Genomic DNA, 21,642 nt, shown 5'->3' with positions numbered 1-21,642 from the left:
CAGCCTAGCCATCATGGTGAAACCCAATCTTTAAAAAAAAAAAAAAAAAAAAGAGAGAGAGAGAGAGAGAGATCTGAAAAGAGATCTCAGAAGTAGTAGAGATAATTCAGGGAAAAGGAAATTTGATATTCTCAGTTTTAAGAGATGGTATTATTTCCACAAGAGAAAAACAGGGTGTTATTTTTTAAAAACTAAGGAACAAAAATGAACTTCTAAAAATCAAAAATCTGACATCAAATACAAATTTTTCAGTTGTAAAAATTTCCTTGGAAGTGAAACAAAAAAACAGAGAATCCACACACAAAAGATAAGAAAATCACAGGATCAATCTAAGAGGTGTAACTAGCAAGAGAAAACACTAAAAATGGAGATGAGAAAATTATCAAATGAATAAATCAAGAAATTTACTGGATCTGAAACAAATGAGCTTTCAAACTGAAAGTGCCACACAATATCCATCAAAAAGAATAAAAGATACCCAAAGTAAGATACACTACTGTGAAATTTCAGAATCCCAGGGGAAAAAAAGATAAAATCATAAAACTTTTTAGAGATCTAGCAGATCTAACAGATCATGATTAAATGTTGACAATCAAGGGAGACATAGAATTATCGACTGTAATATTGAGGCTAATAATAATTACACAACTAAAAATTAATGTAAGTAATTTCCAACCTATTGGGTTGGTGCAAAAGTTATCACGGTTTTTGTGATTGAAAGTAATGGCAAAACTGCTATTACTTTCACACCAACCTAACAGAATTCTATACCCAAGTATGATAGAATATACATATTTTCAGACATATATTATCTCTAAAACCCTTTTTCATTCACCCTTTTTCAGCACGAAAGTGGAGGATATGATTCACCAACATGAGGAAGTAAATCAAGAAGATGGGGTGATCCAAGACTGAAGTGATCCAATGTAGAAGAGTTCTCAAGATGATAGGAAAATAAAGTCTCAAGATGAAAGCTGTGCTGCAGCTATTTAAATTGCAGCAGAAAGATGTAAGGCCCCAGAAAGGATGTTTCTAATGGGGAAGAAATGTGGACTAGCAGATAACCAAGCATACCTGCTTACACACAGTTGTTTTAGAGTCCTTCTAGAAATTTTGGGGATAAATGATATGTATGCAGAAAACTATGCAAAACAAAACAAAGAGGTATTTAGTGGAGGTAAGGGGAGGAAAACGGACTAAAATGTACTAATTTCTGAAAACCAGAAACCAATAAATGAAAAATCCCTTGGGTTCTTAAAATCTTATTTTGTTTTATTTTGTTCTGTTTTTGAGATAGAGTCTTGTCCTATCGCCCAGGCTGGAATAGAGTGGTGTGATCTCAGCTGACTGCAAGCTCTGCCTCAGGGGTTCAAGCAGAGCCTCAGCCTCAGCCTCTTGAGCAGCTGGGATTACAGGTGTGTGCCATGGCACCCAGCTAATTTTTGGGTTTTTAACAGAGATAGGATTTCATTATGTTGGTCAGGCCGGTCTTGAACTTTCGAACTCAGGTGATCTGCCTGCCTCAGCCTCCCAAAGTGCTGGGATTATAGGCATGAGCTACTGCACCCAGCCAACTTCTTATACCTTGTGATTTACCTTACCTTGCCCTCTCACTCCTGTCATCCTATTGTCATAGCAGTAACTATAATCCTTTCACAATATCAACTGTCTGCATTCTTCTCTCTGAACATTATCTCCTAACATTCTAGTTCACTCTCTCTAATACCTCAACATCCTGATATGTCAATCCCACATTTAGTCCCAATCCATGAATCCTACCACCATTTTACTTGTCCTAACTGTTTTAATACTCTCTTCTCTCCTTTCCCAGTGATCCGTCAACACTTTTTATAGCTGTGATTTTAACAACACTGAAATCTGTTAAAATTGTTCCAAGCTTTGGTTCTAAGGACAGGCCTCTTCTCTGTTTCTAATATTGATGAAGAATTTTTACTACATTAGTAAATTTTTTCTAAAGGAAACATACAAGGGAAAGAGTTAACAGGGCTTAGTGTAACATTTTGTCTTTTATTTTAGTTTCTTATGGGAACTTGATTAAACTTTTTTTTTTGAAACGGAGTCTCGTTCTGTCGCCCAGGCTGGAGTGCAGTGGCACAATCTTGGCTCACTGCAACCTCTGCCTCCTGGGTTCAAGGGATTCTCCTGCATCAGCCTTTCAAGTAGCTGGGATTACAGGTGCCTGCCACCACGACTGGCTAATTTTTGTATTTTTAGTAGAGATGGGATTTCACCATGTTGGCCAAGATGGTCTTGATCTCTTGACCTTGTGATCTGCCTGCCTCGGCCTCCCAAAGTGCTGGGATTACACCATGCCTGGCAATTAAACTTTTTATAACAGGAAGGCTCAGGGAATTCAGGGAAAATTAAAAATTGCGTAACTACCAGAAAATATAAAAGAGTGTAACCTGAAAGCATAGAAAGAATACAGGGCTGGCAGTCAGTAGACTTCTTTAAGAATGCTGGATTAAGTTGGGCGTGGTGGCTCATGCCTGTAATCTCAGCACTTTGGGAGGCTGAGGCAGGTGGATCATGAGGTCAGGAGTTCAAGACCAGCCTGGCCAAGATGGTGAAACCCTGTCATTCATACATACCTACATACATACATAGAATCCTGCATTATACCCTAGGTTAGTTATTTAGCCTCAGGGCCATAATTTCCTTGGTTTGTAAAATGAAGGAGCTAAATTACACCAACAATTTAAAAACTTTTTTTCTAAGTAGCAAAATCCAAATGATATTTTACATAAAATCCCATAACAACAAAAAAGACTCTGTGTTATCTCCTGAGACAATTCTGCAGAACATCGATGCTCCACAGAACATAACTTGAATTTTTGTAGGTCACAGTAGATCTACTAGAACTATCCTACAAGTCTAAAAAAAAAACTATGAATTTTGTTTCTTGAAATGAAAGAGTACAGACAACTTAGTTCTAGAATGCCATAGAAGTCAAAAGTTGACATATGAGGCAAAATGCTGGAAAGAACATGTCAGTTTAAAGCAACATTTTCTATAAATTTTTTCTTTTTTTTTAAACTAAGGCCACTTGAAATGTTTCCCTCTATAAATGTTTTTATAAACATTTTCTATAAATAAAAGGGATAAAATAAAATGATAGGAAGCACATGAAAATGTAAAATATATTATGTGAATAGAAGGAGCTATTTTAATAGGGAATGTGGTCTCTGTGAAGGAAAAGTTTATAATCAAATTAGGGATCAGTAACAAGCCTATCAAGAACCTAGAGGATCTTAACATGCATAGTGTCTTCAAAGTTTTAAAAGGAGGATTACTCCCAAGTGGGAAGAATGCCTGATGCCATTGAGAGGAAAAATATTTTTAGGTGAAGATTACAATGGCAAGTAAAGAACAAACAATCAACGGTTACCACAGTCTTTTTATTGTTCTAAGCTTGTAGAGTTTAGGTAATTTAAAGCCATATTTTCTATTCCAGGCACTCATCATCATCTGCTATTTCCTCTTCTGTGCTACTGTTATCTTTTTATCTCATTCAAATCACCAGAGAGAAAAGGACATACATTTAAAAGTTAAGACACTGAAGGTCTAGTACCAGTCCTTAAATGTATTAATATGTAACTAACCTAGATGATAGTTTCCTCAACTACAAAATAATGGCAATATTCTGAATTACTTGTAATTTCTCTTTTAAATATAAAAAGAGAAAATCTCCTAGCTAGTCATTTTCCCTCTAATAATAATTATTTAAGTTTCATTGTGAACATATTACTCAATAATTATCTTTTTTATTTTTTATTAATTTTTAACACGAATAATTCAAGCACTGTGGTCTGTAGATAATTATCTTAAATAGGCTCTGAAATAAAAGAAAATGACATTCAACCAGCTCTCCATTCTCAAATCGCCTTTAATTATATTCGAATTTATAGCCATACTTAAAAACCCAGGCTAAAAGAAAGTATACCAATGGCTGAAATGTGCCAGGCAATGCAAGGTATTTTACATACACTACCCTCAGTTCTTCATCCTAACAGTTCTGTATTACGTTCTTACCTATACTTTAGAGATGGTAAAACAAATGCCTAGTAGTAACTTGCCCATCACCAAAAAACCAATAAGCAGCAGATGAACTATGAACTCAGTCTATCTGGCTTCAAGGTCAATGTTATGGCAAACCTATTACCCTTATTAAAAATGAGTGAAAGCTGAAACAAACATTTTATAGTCATAAAATATCTACTTATACAGTTCATTTTGTAAAACAGTTATTTTATAGCATGTGATAAACCTAGTTCTCCTTAAGAAGAAAATCTCAGAGTTAAAAAGAAACTTAGAAACGTAACAATTTTCTGATATAATTTCTCGGTCTCTCTTGTAACTGACTTACTGAACTTTACTGAAAGAGAACTTACTACTTCTTATAGAAGATCTTTTCAATTATTAACAGTATTATTCTTCTTTGTACTGAAATGCAATCTGCCATTTGTTGACTTTTGCTTTGTCCTTTATAGTCATGAAGGCAACCTAAAAACAGAACATGACGCTTCCCGAAGTGTCGGGACATTGCTATTTGTTCAGAGTAATCTCTAACAACCACGATCCACTAAGGAAGTATGTCTAAGAGTAAGTTCCAGAAAGTCACAACCAATCAGTAAGAATTGGCAGACGTATTGAAACCTCATGCCTAGTCTAATTCTTTCTCCATGTGTTACTCCTTCTAACTTTAAGGATAGTTACCAAATTTTTGTTAAACCTCTTCTTCAATAAGCTTAAAATCCCATTCTTCCCTTAATTTTTCCCTATGTTACAGGATTTTCAGACCACCATTCTGGCAATTATTCACTGGATAAGTGTATATAATGTTCTAACTATGATCTGATGCAACTCAAAGCTTTCTAATTCTTGGCAAACCTTTTTTTCTCTTGTCATACCGCTGGAATACTACTTAAAATGTGTTTGTTGAACCTTTGTTTTCTTTCTTTATAAACTCTTTCCCTATGAGTTACTGATTTTTCTATTAGCTTCTATAGTATGTAGTACTTATTTCTATCAGAACAATTACAATAGGTAAATTAGAGGATTAAAATTCTATTAAAAACCCTTCAAGGCTAGGTGTGGTGGCTCACACCTGTAGTCCCCACACTTTGGGAGGGCGAGGCAGGACGGAGGCTTGTACTTAGGAGTTCGAGACCAGCCTGGGTAACATAGCAACACCCCAGTCTGCCTGTAGTCTCAGCTACTAGGGAGGCTAAGGTGGGAGGATTTCTTGAGCCCAGGAGGTCAAAGAGGCAGTGTGTTGTAATTACGCTACTGCACTTCAGCCTGAGCAAGAGAGCCAGACACTGTCTCAAAAAAATAAATAAAAACAAACAAACAAACAAACAAAACCTTTCAAATGTCTTGCAAATTCAAAGCTACAAAGTCCACAGTAATCTGGTACCTACCTGCTTCTGATGTTTTACTTCACACCACTCTTACATCTCATCATTTTTCTTGCTGCAATACATCAAGGCCTGTCCTACCTCAAATGGTTAGTATGTTTGTCTCCTCTGCAGGGAAACTTTCCCTGAATTTTTGCAACTCTGGTGACTTTTCACCTACAAGGTCTCAGGTCAAATGTGGCTTCCCCGGGAGACTTTCCCTACTGATCCCATCTAAAGTACCCCATCTCCGGTTACATCATTGTACTTCGTTTGGTGCACATGTAGATTTTTTAAACTTGTTTACTATTTATCTTCCCTCTTTAGAAGATAAAGTCCCACAATTATAGACTTTCATTATTTTGATCAATCATCACTAGCATCTAAAATGGCATATAGCACAGAACATAAAATCAGTAATTATTAAGCCTAAAAGTTCCATTATACAATGAGTATATATTATTTCTGTAAACCTAGAACTAGTAAAATGTTAGGCATATATAAAATACTTAATAAATATTTGTAGAAATAAATGGATTTATCTTATCCACTTGAATGGTATTCATTATGACTTCCAATCAAATGACCTCTAAATGCACTTATCCAGCCTTAACATCTGGTTCCATATCTTCATTTAAGTGTGAAATAATTAGTTATTTAGAGACAGCTTCTAGAACTTATAATATTTTTATTTATGAAATAATTATTATATAATATATACATTATAAAAATATTGTTAATTTTATTTATAATAAAAATATTTGCATTTCATAATATAAAATATTTATATTTCAAATATAAAATATTTGCATTTATATTTCAGTAAATGAACTAGTTTTACTTAAAACTAGTTTCTAGTTATCTTTTCTAATTTCTAAATTTCTTTATCATTTTCTCTGCCACTAATGACAAATTCCTTCTTCTGAACTCATATCCAATTTGTTATTAAGTCATACTGATATTTCCTTAATTTCCCACATAAATCCTTTTCTTTTTATTACTACGACCACATCTTAGTTCAGGCTCCTATCATGTTATAGTTGTACCACTAGAGTAACTTTCTGTCAATTTACATGCTTTTAGTCTCTCCTCCCTCAGACTTTTTCTTCAAGCAAATCCTAGGAAAGTCCTAGAAGGTCCTCAATATCTTTTAAACTGAAATCATCAAAATAAAGGTATATCTAGGAAATGAGGTGGCAGACTCTTTTTTGATGCAATGGTAAAATGTTTGCATGTAATCAAATATATACTGAATAATCAATGAAGTGTACATTCCTTGAGGGAACCTGAGAAACACTGTTTATGTTGTTCACTGCTAATCTACCACCTGGAAGTGCCAGGATACACAGAAGGTATCAACAAATATATAGTTTAACGAATAAACGAATGAGTCTAAACCTAAGAATGAATGCCAAAATAAAAGTAGTGTTCTTTGAAGATCAGTCTAGTACTTAGATATATGGAAGATTAGATTACTTCGGGAAAAAAAAAAAAACAAAAAAAAAACAGCTGACATTAATCAAGTTCTTACCATTATTTTAAGATCTTTACATAAATTTAATCCTCACACATCTCAGTGAAGTAGATAGTATTAAAGGTAAGGAAAGTGGAATACATAAAAGGGTGAGCATTTTGTTCACTTACATACATCGTAACATCTGTAAGCATTTTGTTCAAATACATTACAATATCTAAGTGGTAGACACAATATCTGAACCAAGGAAAGCAACAATAAGGGCCTGAACTAGGTTGCTGGCTGTGAAGACAGTAAAAGACAAATTGGAAAAGCATTAAAATTGAATGCTTTTAAAATGTTTTGGTGATTACTGTTCTAGCCTCTACGGGAAATAATTAAAATTGAATGTTTTCCCAATTTTAAAAGTAGAGGCTAGAAAAGTAACCAAAACATTTTCACAGCACACATCATTAAGCACTGTAAATCTGCTTTCATTGACATAATTAATTTTTAGAATAATATATATACTCTCAACCTAAATACCAAATAATAAAAAAGTTTAGTATCTTCCTTAGTTTTTAGATAAAAGTATGATTAAGTTTTAATATTTTCCTCTCACAATCCAATGAATGGATTTGAATCTAAAAGTTATCACTATGGATTTAAATCTACTGTGGAACAAGTTAACTTCTGTTACGTTCTATGGCCAAAAACTGAATTCTAGCTATTCAAATTATTCTTGAAAGACACTGAAACACACAGAAGCCTGGGCGAAAAAGCCTAAAAGCTCATTTCAAATATAGGTCAAGTAAGGTAACCTACACATGGTGAGCCAGAAGAATCACCTTAGTTGTCAGCATGTTATTAAGATAACAAATATACTTCAATATTATACCTAACTGATTTTTCAGGTTGGTATGAACGAAACATTTTCAAATTACTACACAAATGAACGCTCCTACAGCAATTTGATATCCACCTATATATTAAGGTAGATTTATGTATAATTCATTGAATAAGAAATGTAAAAAATATCTAAGATCTATTTTTATTCTTAAGAATAAGACTTGTTGAAGCCTTCTAAAAAATGTAACTTACATTTAAGATGAATTATAACTATAATTAAAATTCAAGTAAAATGTTAGTTATCTTACCCGGTCTAGTTCCAGTGTAAACTTCTGGTCCCACGACTGATTGGAAATAGGTTTCCAGCTAGTTTGGCCAACCACAGTATTATCGAGCTTCAAAACAGCACAGACATCATCTGTAATTAAAATTTACAAACTTGCTTAAAAACTTTAAACCTTTATAAAAAATAGAAGTATTGCTGTTTAATAGCAATAAGTCTTAAGATCCTTTGAAAATAAAGTTTTTCATAATCAATATTAAAACTTTTGAATCTTAAATGGCTAGTTTTATACATACATACACTGCTACTAGACACTCCCAAATAGACTGCTATCTATTTTGTTTACATTGGCATGTGACTGAAAGAACAGGTAAATAGTAGTTGTTTGCCACACTGTATGTTTGTGTGAATATCAATCAGTTCTTCTTTCTTTGATATTTACAGAGCTTGTTGCCTTAAACAATTCTTTATTTTCACATTTTTCCTAAAGCCTCCCTCTATACACAGTAAAGCACAGCAAATTCACTTTTGTATTCTATGGTAGGTTGAACTGTCACATGCTTTCCCCCCGGTTATACATCATAAATAGTTTATGCTTATACTTCAGAATTTCTCCCCAGTGCTTTCCAAACCTCTCACCTTTTACTCTCCACAAACCACACCCTTACCACCCCGTCTCAGTGGACTACAAGGCTACTACCTCAGTAAACATGTCTGGATCAGCAGTTAGATTACCAAAATTTCAATGTTAAATACTATTAAAGTGTCACTAAACCATTAAAAGGGTCAAGGCTAGACATGGTGGCTCACACCTATAATCCCAGAACTTTGGGAGGCTGAGGTGGAGGGATCGCTAGAGCCCCAGAGTTCACCAGCCTGGGCAACATAGCGAGACCCTGTATTCTCACACACACACACACACACAGACAAAGATAAAATAAAAAAATGAGCCAGGTATGGTGGCATGTGCCTGTAGTCCCCGCTACTCAGGATGCTGAGGTAGGAGGATCTTTTAAGCTGAGGAGGTTGAGGCTGCAGTGAGCCATGATTGTACCACTGCACCACGCCTGGGCAACAGAGCAAAATGCTGTCTCAAAAAATAAAGGAATCAAGACACGATTCTATAAGGACCAATCTCATAGCTTTTGTACACCTTCAGTTTGGCATAAGAGTGATGCTCAGTATTTCATTCTTCCAAAAGAACTAATGTTATTTGTCAGTCAGTTTTCTCAATCTATCTTCAACAAAATAGAATTTGTTACCTTTTCGTTTCCTGTCATCACAGATTTTAATATTTTATAAAAACCATAATTTTAAGGCCAGGCACACTGGCTCATTCCTGTAATCCCAGCACTTTGAGAGGCTGAGGTGGGCAGATCATGAGGTAAGGAGTTCAAGACCAGCCTGACCAACATGGTGAAACCTTGTCTCTACTAAAAATACAAAAATTTGCTGGGTGTGGTTGCACACACCTGTAATCCTAGCTACTCATGCTGGGTGACAGAGACTCCATCTCCAAAAAAAAAAAAAAAAAAAAAAAAACCATAACTTTAAAGTGTTTTGTACAACTTGAACACTTCACATTCTTCTCTGTCCCCGTTCATGAGTCCCTTGTGTAAGTACTTCAGTTTGTCACATGATTTTAAAAAAATATGGTTACTGAACTGGACAAATCATCGGTTTTTAGAAGATTTCGACTACTTCCGCTTTTACTTTTACTCGTCCTGCTCATGAAAGATGATCTTGTTTCACTTGGACTCCAACCAGGCAGTGCAACTGATGTTGCTTTTGACCGTCCAGGGACATTCTCTAGGATATCTTGGCAGCCCATAAGACGAACTTCCAAAGTACCTGTTAGCATACATAAATATCACATAGGAACATCAATACTTAATCTATGGAATCCTTAATCTAAATCTGTTACCTATTCAAGAAAAGAAAAAAAAATCTCAAAACAAAAACTCTTCTCCCAGAGCATCAGTGAGGTAGCCATCAACTTTCTTATTTTAATTAGAGAAACCATTAAAAATTCTTAAGACAACTTAAGAAATTTTATAGAAAAGAACAGCACCTCCTGGCTGGGCATGGTGGCTCTCTTGCCTGTAATCCCAGCACTTTGGGGGGCTAGAGTGCATAGACTGCCTGGGAGTTTGAGATCAGCCTGGGCAACATGATAAGACCTCCATGTCCAGCTAATTTTTTGTATTTTCAATAGAGAAAATACAAAAAATTAGCTGGACACGGAGGCGTGCACCCGTAGTCCCAGCTACTCGGGAGGCCAAGGCACAAGAATGGCTTGAACCCAAGAGGCAGAGGTAGAGCTGAGATTGTGCCACTGTACTCCAGTAAGACTCTATCTCCAAAAAAAAAAAAAAAAAAAAAAAAAAAGAACAACATCTCCCACAGCTGTCTGTAGGACAAAAACCAAAACAAGTTATATAAAAAATGTTGGTAGAGATATGGAAGGAGAAACATAAAGCTAAATAAATAATATGCCATTAAAATAGCACACGAAAATTAGAAATAAGGAAGTCTCACTATGTGAATAACAACTACATTTAATAGTTATGTTGTTAACATAGAAAAGACCTTTACACGGTTTTGGTGTAACTAAATGAATTTATGTTCTATTAAAAGATGTAAAACGACATTATCTTTCCATTCTGTTAGTTCAAGTAGCCAAAAAATTATGAGTTGTAATTATCTAAGCATAAAATAACTTCAATTTCTTTAGGCAAATAAATACTAAAGGCGTTCAAAATGAAAATGGAGAACTATGAGTTAGGTCATCTGGATATATGGCTTTGTCATTATTTGGGCTACACATAGTATACTAGAATTTAAATAATGCTTTAGTATTAACATTTTAGATACTGTACACTGAATAACATTTTAGGAGAGGTATTTCTGGTAAAAGTTGTCCCATTAAACAACTACTTAGATTTTATTTAAAATTTTAAATTGTTTTTAATAATACTGAAGGAGTTATGTATTTCTATCCAAGTAGTAACAAACAAAGCTTCCCAATTCAAACTACTGCCCCCCACCCCAAAAAAAGACAAAATACATGAAAAAAAAAAAAAAAAAAGGTTAAAGACAATGAAGAACATCGATCTCTGAGAGATGGGAAACAAAAGAGATCATTTCAGTTCCAGCAAATTCCAGCTTACTGTCTTAAGAGTTTCTAGGACACACACAGGGAGGGGGAAACTCAGATGGAACCAAGTTGAGGAGACAGAAATGAGAGTACAAGGAAACCAAAGCAGCTAGAGTTCACAAGGCAGAATAAAGCAGAGAGCTGTTCATAGAAGAACTCCTGAGATGGTCAGAGGGTGTTCATGTATTCATCAAAGTACTAGTCAGCACCTGTCTACGAAGAAAATATCTGAGGCAGAGGAAAGAACCACCTGAAAAAGTTAGAAAGAACAATACTGAGTGCATATAGATAGGAATAGTGTTTGTTCTCACCAACCAGGCTTGAAAATCTCAATTCATGAGGCATTGAAGAAAATATCCGCCGGGTGCGGTGGCTCACGCTTGTAATCCTAGCACTTTGGGATGCTGAGGTGGGTGGATCACCTGAGGTCAGGAGTTCAAGACCAGCCTGGCCATCAGGGTGAAACTCCATCTTTATTAAAAATAAAAATAAAAATAAAAAAGAAAATATCCAGAAGTCTTGCCCCAGTCATAGAGAATAATTACCCCTAAAGTAAATGATGCTTGTTTCACATAAAAAATCTTAAAAGCAGTACCCAAAAGGAACATATTGTTTCCAAGTAACTATGTCCTAGAACAAAGCTCAAGAATATTTATAGAAATATAAAAATATTCAGCATCCAACAAGGTAAAATTCACAATGTCTGCCATCCACTCATAGATTACCAGGTGTATTTTTTTTCTATTGTTGCATTACAAATTATTACAAGCTTAGTGGCTTACTGACACAAATATTAGGTTAGCAGGCAAGGACACCAAAACAGTCCATCTACTGAAAATGCGGCACAGAAAAATGGCAGAAATAAAAAAGACCTAAACCAAATTTCTAGTGATTAAAAAATGACAATATCTGAGATTTAAAAAAAATACACTGGATGGGACTAGAGGCAGAATAAATACTGCAAAAGAAAGCTTAGTGATCTTGAAGGCATAACAAAGAAATGATCAAAAACAGAAGTCACAAAGGAAAGACTTGGGAATAAAAAAAGAACAGTGCATATGTTAACTGTGAACTTAACTTCAAGTGACCATATATGGGTGATTGAAATTTCTCATTGAGAGCAGAAAGAATTGGAGACACAAAATATATTAGAAAAAAAAAACGGCTACGAATTCTCCCCATTTGATGTAAACTATAAACCCAAGAAGTATCCAAGAAGTTCAATGAACACCAAACAAAAGAAACAGAAGCAAATCATAATAAAGCACACCATAATCCAATTTCTCACAATGAGTCATGAACAAAAAACACGAAAAGTAGCCATAAAAAAACATATTACATATAGAGGAACAAAAATTAAGATGGCAGGAGATCTCTCATGCAAAACAATGAAAGCCAGACCATACACTTTGTCTATGTATAGGTTTTGTATGCCAATTATTCCTCTATAAAACTGCCCTAAAAACTGGATACTGATGGTGAAATAAGCATAAACATTTACTAAAAAAATCATACTTTGTATACTTAAAATGAGTGAATTCTATAGTATGTAAACCATGCCTCAATAAGGCTATTAACGTTGGGAGGTGGAGTGCCAATCATGTTTTGTTAGACTGTGGAAATCTTATCTTACATTACGGTAATAACATATTAAGTATAATATCATTTTAATTTGAGTTCAAAAAATTTGTTGTGGCTGGGCACGGTGTCTCACGCCTGTAATCCCAGCACTTTGGGAGACTGAGGCAGGTGGATCACAAGGTCAGGAGTTGGAGACCAGCCTGGCCAAGACGGTGAAACCCATCTCTACTAAAATACAAAAATTAGCTGGGCACAGTGGTGAGCACTTATAACCCCAGCTACTTGGGAGGCTGAAGCAGGAGAATCACTTGAACCCGGGAGGCGGAGGCTGCAGTGAGCCAAGATGGTGCCACTGTACTCTAGCCCGATGACAGAGCAAGACACTGTATCAAAAAATAAAAATAAAATTGTTGCGTTTCTTATTTGTTTTGTTGTTGTTAAATTGGCAAATTTAGCTAATTTCCACTGTAAATGCTAGCTACAAAATGCATCCTGGGGAAACTGAAAATATCTGGCTACTACTTCAAACTATGATAGCTTGTTAAATATTTTAGTAATTTAAATATATCAGAACATGACAATGTTCAACATCTGCTTTCATTTAGGAAAAAAATCTAAAGGGAATTAAGATCTTTATTATACATCTACAAGTTTCTGTATGAGGTGACACAACTGTATATAAACACATTAAAAATAGCTTAAAACTACATTCTTTATCTTCATAATCCACAATATGAACTTTTCAACAAGCAAATCCAAGAAGTAAATGTTAGTATTTCTAAGTATTAACTACAAATTACATTAGAACAAGTAAATGCTTTAGAAATTTCTTTCAACTATGTGGAAAACTATTTTATACCTATTTCACTAATTCAGTATTTCATCATGGTATGATTAGGCAACTTTAATTCTGAAGAAATCTCCTCTTACAAAAATTAGTAAATTTCTCAAAATGTGAGGCAAAAAAAAAATTTAAAAAAAAAATAAATTATACCTCATTCAAAGTAGCAACAAATCTGCAAATTTCAGTAGTATAATCATACAGCCACAAAAGAAACCAGAGTATGAGATGAACCACAAATAGCAGCATGCAGTGAAAAATTCAGAATAGCAAATGATGTTATTAATCATCCATGTTCATCTTTCATCATGTCTAGTCTTCTATTAATGTCAACAGTAATTCTCTCCCTGGTTACTTAAAATTTAGTTTATGGTCCAGTAGGAGCCTAAAGAATTAAAAAAAAATGTCTTAAGAGTTAAAATACTTCTAGACCAGGTGCAGTGGCTCACACTTGTAATCCCAGCACTCTGGGAGGCCAAGGTGGGCAGATCACGAGGTCAGGAGTTCGAGACCAGCCTGACCAACATGGTGAAATCCCATCTCTACTAAAAAAAAAAAAAAAAAAAAAAAAAAAAATTAGCCAGGTGTGGTGGCATGCACCTGTAATCCCAGCAACTCAGGAGGCTAAGGCAGGAGAATCACTTGAATCTGGGAGGCAGAGGTTGCAGTGAGCCGAGATTGCGTCACTGCACTCCAGCCTGGGCAACAGAGTCAGAGTCTGTCTCAAATAATAATAATAATAATAGTAATAACAATAAAGAATTGTAAGATACTTCTTTTTAGGTCCGTGACTTATATAACTTTAAGTTCACTAATGGAATGAGGAACAGGGGAAGAACCAAAAAGAGGAAACAGGAGACTAGAATAGAAAAGTAAAAAAATTCTAGTCATTGTCAGCTGAGTTTCTAAAATGTAACTTTATTACTTTTCTAGAAATATTGTTAATTTCCAAATATTTTGCAACTATATTTTAATCAACGGATCATTCAGAAATGCTTGAATATCAACAATGTGTTCAGCATGGAGCCAAAAGGTGGTGAAACTGAAACAATTAAGTACAGTCCTTGCCTGAGGTATAGTCCCTGCCTAATTGTCAGATACTATTTAGCAAGTACTTGTTGAATATATCAAATAACCTGTGCTGGGGGCTAGGATTATATGTAGGTAGATGACAAGGTCTTTGTTCTTTACAGGGTCTATATTCTAGTTTTGATTTAAAAATACATATAAGAAGAAGATGAGTATTAAGGACAAGATATTAAAGCAGGGTAGGGGAAGCACTATACACCAATCAGTTTGTGACAGAAGATTCGTAGTAGGAGTTACACAGATATGACTGGAAAGATAAATAGGTATCATAGCATGAAAGAATTACGTCAGAGATTCCCTTTCTCAGTACATGGTGTCCTACTGTTTTAAACTATTTTTTAACTGTGCTCCTAGGCTAAAAGATATATCTAATAGTTCTGTTTATTAAACACATAGGACTTGATTGATATCCTAACAAATTAATAGCTATTTGGGGAAAAAATACATATAACTAAAAGAAAAAGTATTTTTATTTCATTCTTAAACAAGTAAGATTACTTCCTAATGGGATGTATGTGCCTTTTGGACACTGTGTAACTTCTAAAGCTTTGGAATCCGTTTGGAAACTACCACGCTGACTTCCTATTCCACATTGATTTCACAAAGCACTTTAAAAAAACAAAATCACAGCAACCGAGGAAAACCCAGCTTCTTAAATACATGACATCACTGAAAGGAATGTAGCTCCACCTAACGCTGAAACTGCAACTACCTTGAGCTAGTAGTTTTGAATGGCGACTACAGGAAATGCAGTTAATGCTGTTTCCCTCAAAAACTTAAACGTATCCTGTTGTGGCCCTGTGAATTCACTCTGGTATCCGAGGTTGCCTCAGATTTAAGCAGTCAATTTATAAACTGCAAGTCTGGACTATGCTAATCAGTGGTAGCAGCAAAGTTTAACTGTAAATTTGTCCTTCAAATTTTGATGTATAAGCTTGCCATGGAATAAAACAGTTTAATGATACTCACAACAACCAGAATGTGATAGTATGCAATACAATACTGAAGAATACTTTCATAACCTCAAAATTTGTAAGGTAAAAACTTTTGTTGGCATTAATATTCATAAGAAAATGAAAGGATTCTGGAAAGTCTGTGTAACAAACATATGTCATATTCACATGGCCCATAAAAAAGAAGACTTTGTAGGTGATGTCAGAGAAAATGATGGAGTAAGGAAGTCCTACTGTGGTATAGATCAGATGACATAACATCTAGTACTTAAGATGGACGTAACTGCAAAATAAAGTATATTCCTTTTGTTTCTTATTTGTTTTGTCAAAATTTGGCCTTGTGAAATTGTTTTTTAAAAAGATTTATGTAAAGAATTCTTTAAAAAAAAAAAAAAAGTCCAAAGACAGTCTCTTCACAGAAACAGAAAAAGAAACTGACAAAAACTTTCAGAATTGAGTTTATCAGAACTCTGGAAAACATTCAAAGGTTTACTACAAATAAGCCAATGTTTAATCAAAATCAAAACAACAAGGGACACTTCTGAGAGCTCTGTGGAGTTTTCACTTACCTTTGCCTCATCCCTCCCCTAACTCCCAACAGCATAGGGGCAGTATTGAAGATGGCAGCCTACAGGCCTGCTGTAAGGAAGGAGCAGAGAAGATCTTTTTCTCAAATAACTGTGGTTGCCTGCTTTGACCTGTCTGAGGGCTCCCTAAAATACTAACACCAACAGCTTGCCATTATTTCACCTAACTAGAGAATCTTTGAAGGCAGAGAAACAGCTAAGTGGAGGACATCTGTCAAAAACAATGGAAGGCAAATGAACCAGTCTGTACAACCGAAGGCAAAAGAGGATCAGTTGGGGCAAACAATAGAAAAGCCAAAGAAACCTGGGAGGTAAAGCTAGCACAGGAAATGCTTTGGAGAATAAAAAATTTTGCAATATTTCTACATATTATTGGAAAACTAGAAGTCTAGGTGCAAGCAAGAGGCATCCTTGGAAGAGATCTGAGAACACCCTAAGCTCTCACCTATGGCTGACTCTCAAGCTCTGCACAAAGCAAATGCAGAGTTAAGTGTCTGGGTGAGTGCTCAATCACACGGTCCTACTGCAAAGACTAGGCAATCTTTTCTCCTTCAGGAGTTAAAGGAAACGTCTGCTGAAACACCAGATGACCACTATATAGTAAAACAAAAAAGTATCTGAGACAGGTCTCAATTTAGAAGTTTATTTTGCCAAGGTTAAGGACATGTTTGACACAGCCTCAGGAGGTCCTGACATGTGCCCAAGGCGGCTGGGTTACAGCTTGGTTTTATACATTTTAGGGAGACATAGGACATTTGTCAATACATGTAAAATGTACATTAGTTGGGTCCAAAAAGGAGGGACAACTCAAAGTGGGGATTTTCAGGTCATAGGTAGATTCAAAGATTTTCTGATTGGTAACTGGTAGAAAGGGTTTATTTAAAGGCCTGGAATCAACAGAAGGGAGTATTGTAAGAGTGCTGTAAGACAAGGGAGGTTGTCATTTTGTAGATGAAACCTCCAGATAGCAGGCTTCAGAGAGAAGAGATTATAAATGTTTCTCATCTACTTTAAGAGTCTGTTCTGTCAGTCTTAAGGTCTCTGTTTTGATGTTAGTACTGCTCAGCTATGCCTGAATTCCAAAGGGAGGAAGGCATAATGAGGCATGCCCAATCACCCATTCCCATCATGACCTGAACTAGTGTTTCAGTTTTACTTCAGAATGCCATTGGCTGAGAGGAGGGGTCCATTCATTTGTTTGGGTGGCTTAGAATTTTATTTTTGATTTACAATATATTAATGAAATAGATACCTCAGGGACAACACGTGAGAAAGAATACAGTCTCTTCAAAATAGATTATAAAAGTTACTAAGCAACAACATATAGCAGAAAAAAATCTTTAGAAAGAAAAGAATCTGATTTATAAGTATACTAGGGAAAGGAAGTACTTGAATTATGAAGCAAGCACAGTAACAGGATATGGTCAGTTCATAGAAAAAAGAAATTAACGTAAGGTATTCTAGACTGACTGACGGTGCCATGGATGCCACATTAAACTCTGTGACCTGCACACTCCAGATGAGTTCCTGGAAAATCTAAAGTAACTGGAAGGCCATAAAAAGAAGAAATGATTAACCCCTGAGGCACCTACTTAACTTTGAGACCTTCTCTATTGTTCCTTATTCCCACTCTAATTGATAAATCCATTGGACTTTGTAACCGACCTTGGTCAACCTCATGACTCCATATGCTACGACCCCCTCCCAGCTTGCAAAAAGCCACCCTAAACTGCAACTTTCCACCCCCGACCCCAAAGCTATAAAACCAACTCCTATCCCAACCGCCCTTTGCTGACACCCTTTACAGCCTCAGCCTGCCTGCGCCCAAGTGAATAAACGGCCATGTTGCTCACACGAAGCCTGTTTGGGGAGTCTCTTTATTCAGTGTGCACATTTTAACAATTAACAGAAACTATTCCTGGGGAAGTCAAGACATTGGACTTACTAGATTAAGATGTTCAAAGTTCTAAAAGAAACTATGGACAAATATCTAGGGGAAACAAGAAAAGTGATGTCTCAACAAATATAGAACATCAATACAGAGAAAAAAAATTATAAAAAAAGTACCAAAAAGAAATTCTGGAATTGAAAAGTACAGTAACAAAAATGAAAAAATTTACTAGAGAGGTTCGATACCAGATTTGAGCAGGTAGAAGAAAAACTGTGTGCCAACTTGAAGGTAGATCAATTGAACTTGTCCAGTCTTAAGAGCAGAAAGAAAAAGTAATGAAGAAAATCAGAGTCTAAGAGAAATACCCTAAGGCACACCAATGTGGACAAAAATCAAAGTCTCAGAAGGAGAAGAAAGAACATTTGATTGAAAACTTACCAAATTTGATGAAAGACATGAACCTACATATCAAGCTCAAAGAATCTAAGTAGAATAAATTCAAAAAGATCCACTACACAACACATTAAAATTAAACTGTGAAAAGACAAAGAAAATCTTGAAAGCAACAAGACAAAAATAACTCATCACTTACAAGGAATCCTCAGTAACATTAACAGTTGATTTCTCATCCCAAAGCATAAAGGCCTGGAGGGAGCAGGAGCCGTTTCTGTTTTTCTGAGACCCCAGTCTCACTCTGTCAACCAGGCTAGAGTGCAGTGGTGCCATCTCGGCTCACTGCATCCTCCACCTCCAGGGTTCAAACAATTCTCCTGCCTCAGCTTCCTAAGCAGCTGGGATTACAGGCACGCACCATCATGCCCAGATAATTTTTGTATTCTTAGTAGAGACAGAATTTCACCATGTTGGCCAGGCTGGTCTCAAACTCCTGACCTCAAGTGATCCCCCCACCTCAACCTCCCAAAATGCTGGGATTACAGGTGTGAGCCACTGCTCCTGGCTGGAGAATTTTTTAAGTGTTGGAAAAAACCCAAATTGCCAGCCAAGAATTCTATATATAAAGCAAAACTATCATTCAAAAAAGAAAGAAAATAAGTAAAAGAGACTTCCAGATAACAAAAGCTGAGGGAATGGACACTAGGAGACCTGCTCAAAAGAAATGCTAAAGGAAGCCTTTTAGATTGAAATGAAGGAGGCGGGGAGGTGAAGGCAGGGGCCAGGGAGGGGAGGGAAAGACAGAAAAAGAAAGGAAGAAAATGCATGTAAAATTAACTACATAAGTAAATATAGAAGCCAGTATTTCTGTATTTCAAGTAATTATTCTTTTAGTTTCCTTTATGATTTAGAAGACTAATGCATAAAACAATATTTATAACCTATGTTAATTTATGTTAATGAGCATATGGTACATAAAGACAATTTGTGACAATGTAACAGGGGAACAGTGAAAGAGTTTTGTAGGCTACTGAAGATAAGATTATTATGAATTCAGGAAATTAGTTATAATCACTGGGGTAATCACTAAGACAATAAGAAACCTGCAGATGGGTGTTTGTAACAGCTTTACACATAACTGCCAAAACCTGGAAGCAACCAAGAAGTCCTTGTAGATGAATGAATAAATAAATTATGGTATATCCACACAATAGAGTATTATTCAGCACAAAACCAAAAATGAGCTATCAAACCATGGAAAGACATAAAGGAGACTTAAATACATATTACTAAGTGAAAGAAACCAATGTGAAAAGGTTACATAGTGTAAGATTCCAACTATATGACCATTCTGGAAAAGGCAAAACTATGGAGGCAGTAAGATCAGTGGTTGAGAAGAGTTCAAGATTTAGTGAAGGACCAGGCATAGCAGCTCATGCCGGTAATCCTAGCACTTTGGGAGGCCAATGTGGGCAGATCGCTTGAGCCTAGGAGTCTAAGACCAGCCTGGGCAACACAGAAAAGCCCCATCTCTACAAAAAAATAAATAAAATAAAACAAAATAAAATAAGCTGAGCATGGTGGTATGCACCTGTAGTCCCAGCTACTAGGGAGGCTGAGGTGGAAGAATGTATATACATATCTATCTCAAAAAAGGGAGCTACGAGGGAATAAAAAAAGGTAGAGTAGAAGATGGGCATAGTGGCTCACCCCCGTAATCTCAGGGAGCGACACGGGAATAAAAAAAGTAGAGCAGAGGCTGGGCATAGTGGCTCACCCGTATAATCCCAACACTTTGAGAGTCCAAGGTGGGAAGATCACTTGAGGCCAGGAGTTGGAGACTAGCCTGAGCAGCACAGTGAGACCCTGCTGCTTGCAAAAAACTAAAAATTAGCTAGGCATGGTGGCACGTGCCTGTACTCCTAGCTACCCAGGAGGCTGAGGCAGGAGAGTTGCTTGAGCCTAGATGTTTGAGGTTACAGGGAGCTATCATCACACCACTGTACTCCAGCCTGGGCAACAGAGAGATCCTGTCTCAAAAATAAATAAAATAGAATAGAAATTTCAATCAAAGCCTAAAGAAGGTAGTACTAGAACTCAGAGAAAAAAAAGATAAACACTCGTAAAAAAGAAAAGAAAAAACAGCTAAATGACAGAAGCAAGCTCTTTTGTTATATAATAATTTGGCTGGTTTTTTGTCCCTGGTTTCTGGAAGGCAGACTCTAGTCTAAACCTCTGGAATTTCCCCTACTGATAGGAGTGCCTTTGTTATTCATAGTGGATACCTCAGACCACACCTGATAAGGTGACTCATGGTGGGCCTCTAGACAGTTTCAGGATGGGAGCTGGCCATGCCAGAAGGATTGATCATATCTTTAGGGGGTTTAGGCTTTGAGCCATATATCAGCCTGGCCTCCTGACCTAGGGAGGGGCAGAAGGCTGGAGACTGAATTCAATCATGTGGCCAATTATTCACCTGAATCACACCTATGTAACAAAGCCCCAGTGAAAACTTTGCACACCCAAAGCTCAAGTGAACTTCCTGGTTGGTGACAGACATTCATTTGTTAGGAGGGTGATGTTTGAGATCCTCTCAGATCTTGTCCTTTATGTTTATTTTCTTTTTCCTGCAGTGAGCCATGAAGGTCCTAATTTGTATCCTTTATAATAAAAATGTAATCCTAAGAATAGAGCTTTCCTGGGTTCTATAATCTGTTCCAGCAAATTACTGAGCTGAGATGCTAGTAGAAATCCTGGAATCTGTAGACAGTTGGTCAGAAGTACATGTGGCCTTGGAAAGTCCGTTTGCTGCTTGCTTACAAAGTGAGGGCAGTTTTGTGGGGGACTCTGCTATAAAGCTATTAGGTTTAACCTACCTCTCAGTCATTACCATCAGGATTATTACATCATATCAGTAATTACCTTAAATGTTTCTCTTTCTTTCTTAGAGATGGAGTCTTGCTCTGTCACCCAGGCTGAAATGCAGTGGTTCAGTCACAGCTCACTATAGCCTCAAACTCCTGGGCTCATGCAATTGTCCTGTCTCTGCCTCCGAGTAGCTGGGAATATAGGTGCATGCAACCTAACCTGGATAGCTGTCTTAAACTATTAAATTAAAAAGCAGAGACTGGCCAGATATGAGGAC

At 36.2% G+C, this 21,642-nt stretch overlaps 1 protein-coding gene across 5 annotated transcripts in view; it reads right to left on the bottom strand.

Annotated features, from left to right (window-relative positions):
• PKN2 (protein kinase N2) overlaps positions 1-21,642 on the bottom strand; it is a 155,971-nt gene that overhangs the window by 36,458 nt on the left and 97,871 nt on the right. For 2 of the 5 annotated variants that reach the window (XM_032247792.1, XM_032247796.1), the window contains exons 7-8: positions 9,719-9,856; positions 8,031-8,140 (exon numbers count right to left, since the gene is read on the bottom strand). In XM_032247792.1, the coding sequence (XP_032103683.1) occupies positions 8,031-8,140; positions 9,719-9,856 (248 nt within the window). Of the gene's footprint in view, positions 1-8,030; positions 8,141-9,670; positions 9,857-21,642 lie in introns of all 5 variants that reach the window. The other 3 variants (XM_032247791.1, XM_032247794.1, XM_032247795.1) reach the window with 2 other exon arrangements.

Source organism: Sapajus apella, unplaced genomic scaffold (assembly GCF_009761245.1).
Source record: "Sapajus apella isolate SASKATOON/1434 unplaced genomic scaffold, GSC_monkey_1.0 scaffold64, whole genome shotgun sequence".
Lineage (NCBI taxonomy): Eukaryota > Metazoa > Chordata > Mammalia > Primates > Cebidae > Sapajus > Sapajus apella.
The sequence above is the reverse complement of the archived record's forward strand: the minus strand, read 5'-3'. Positions and strand labels throughout refer to the sequence as shown.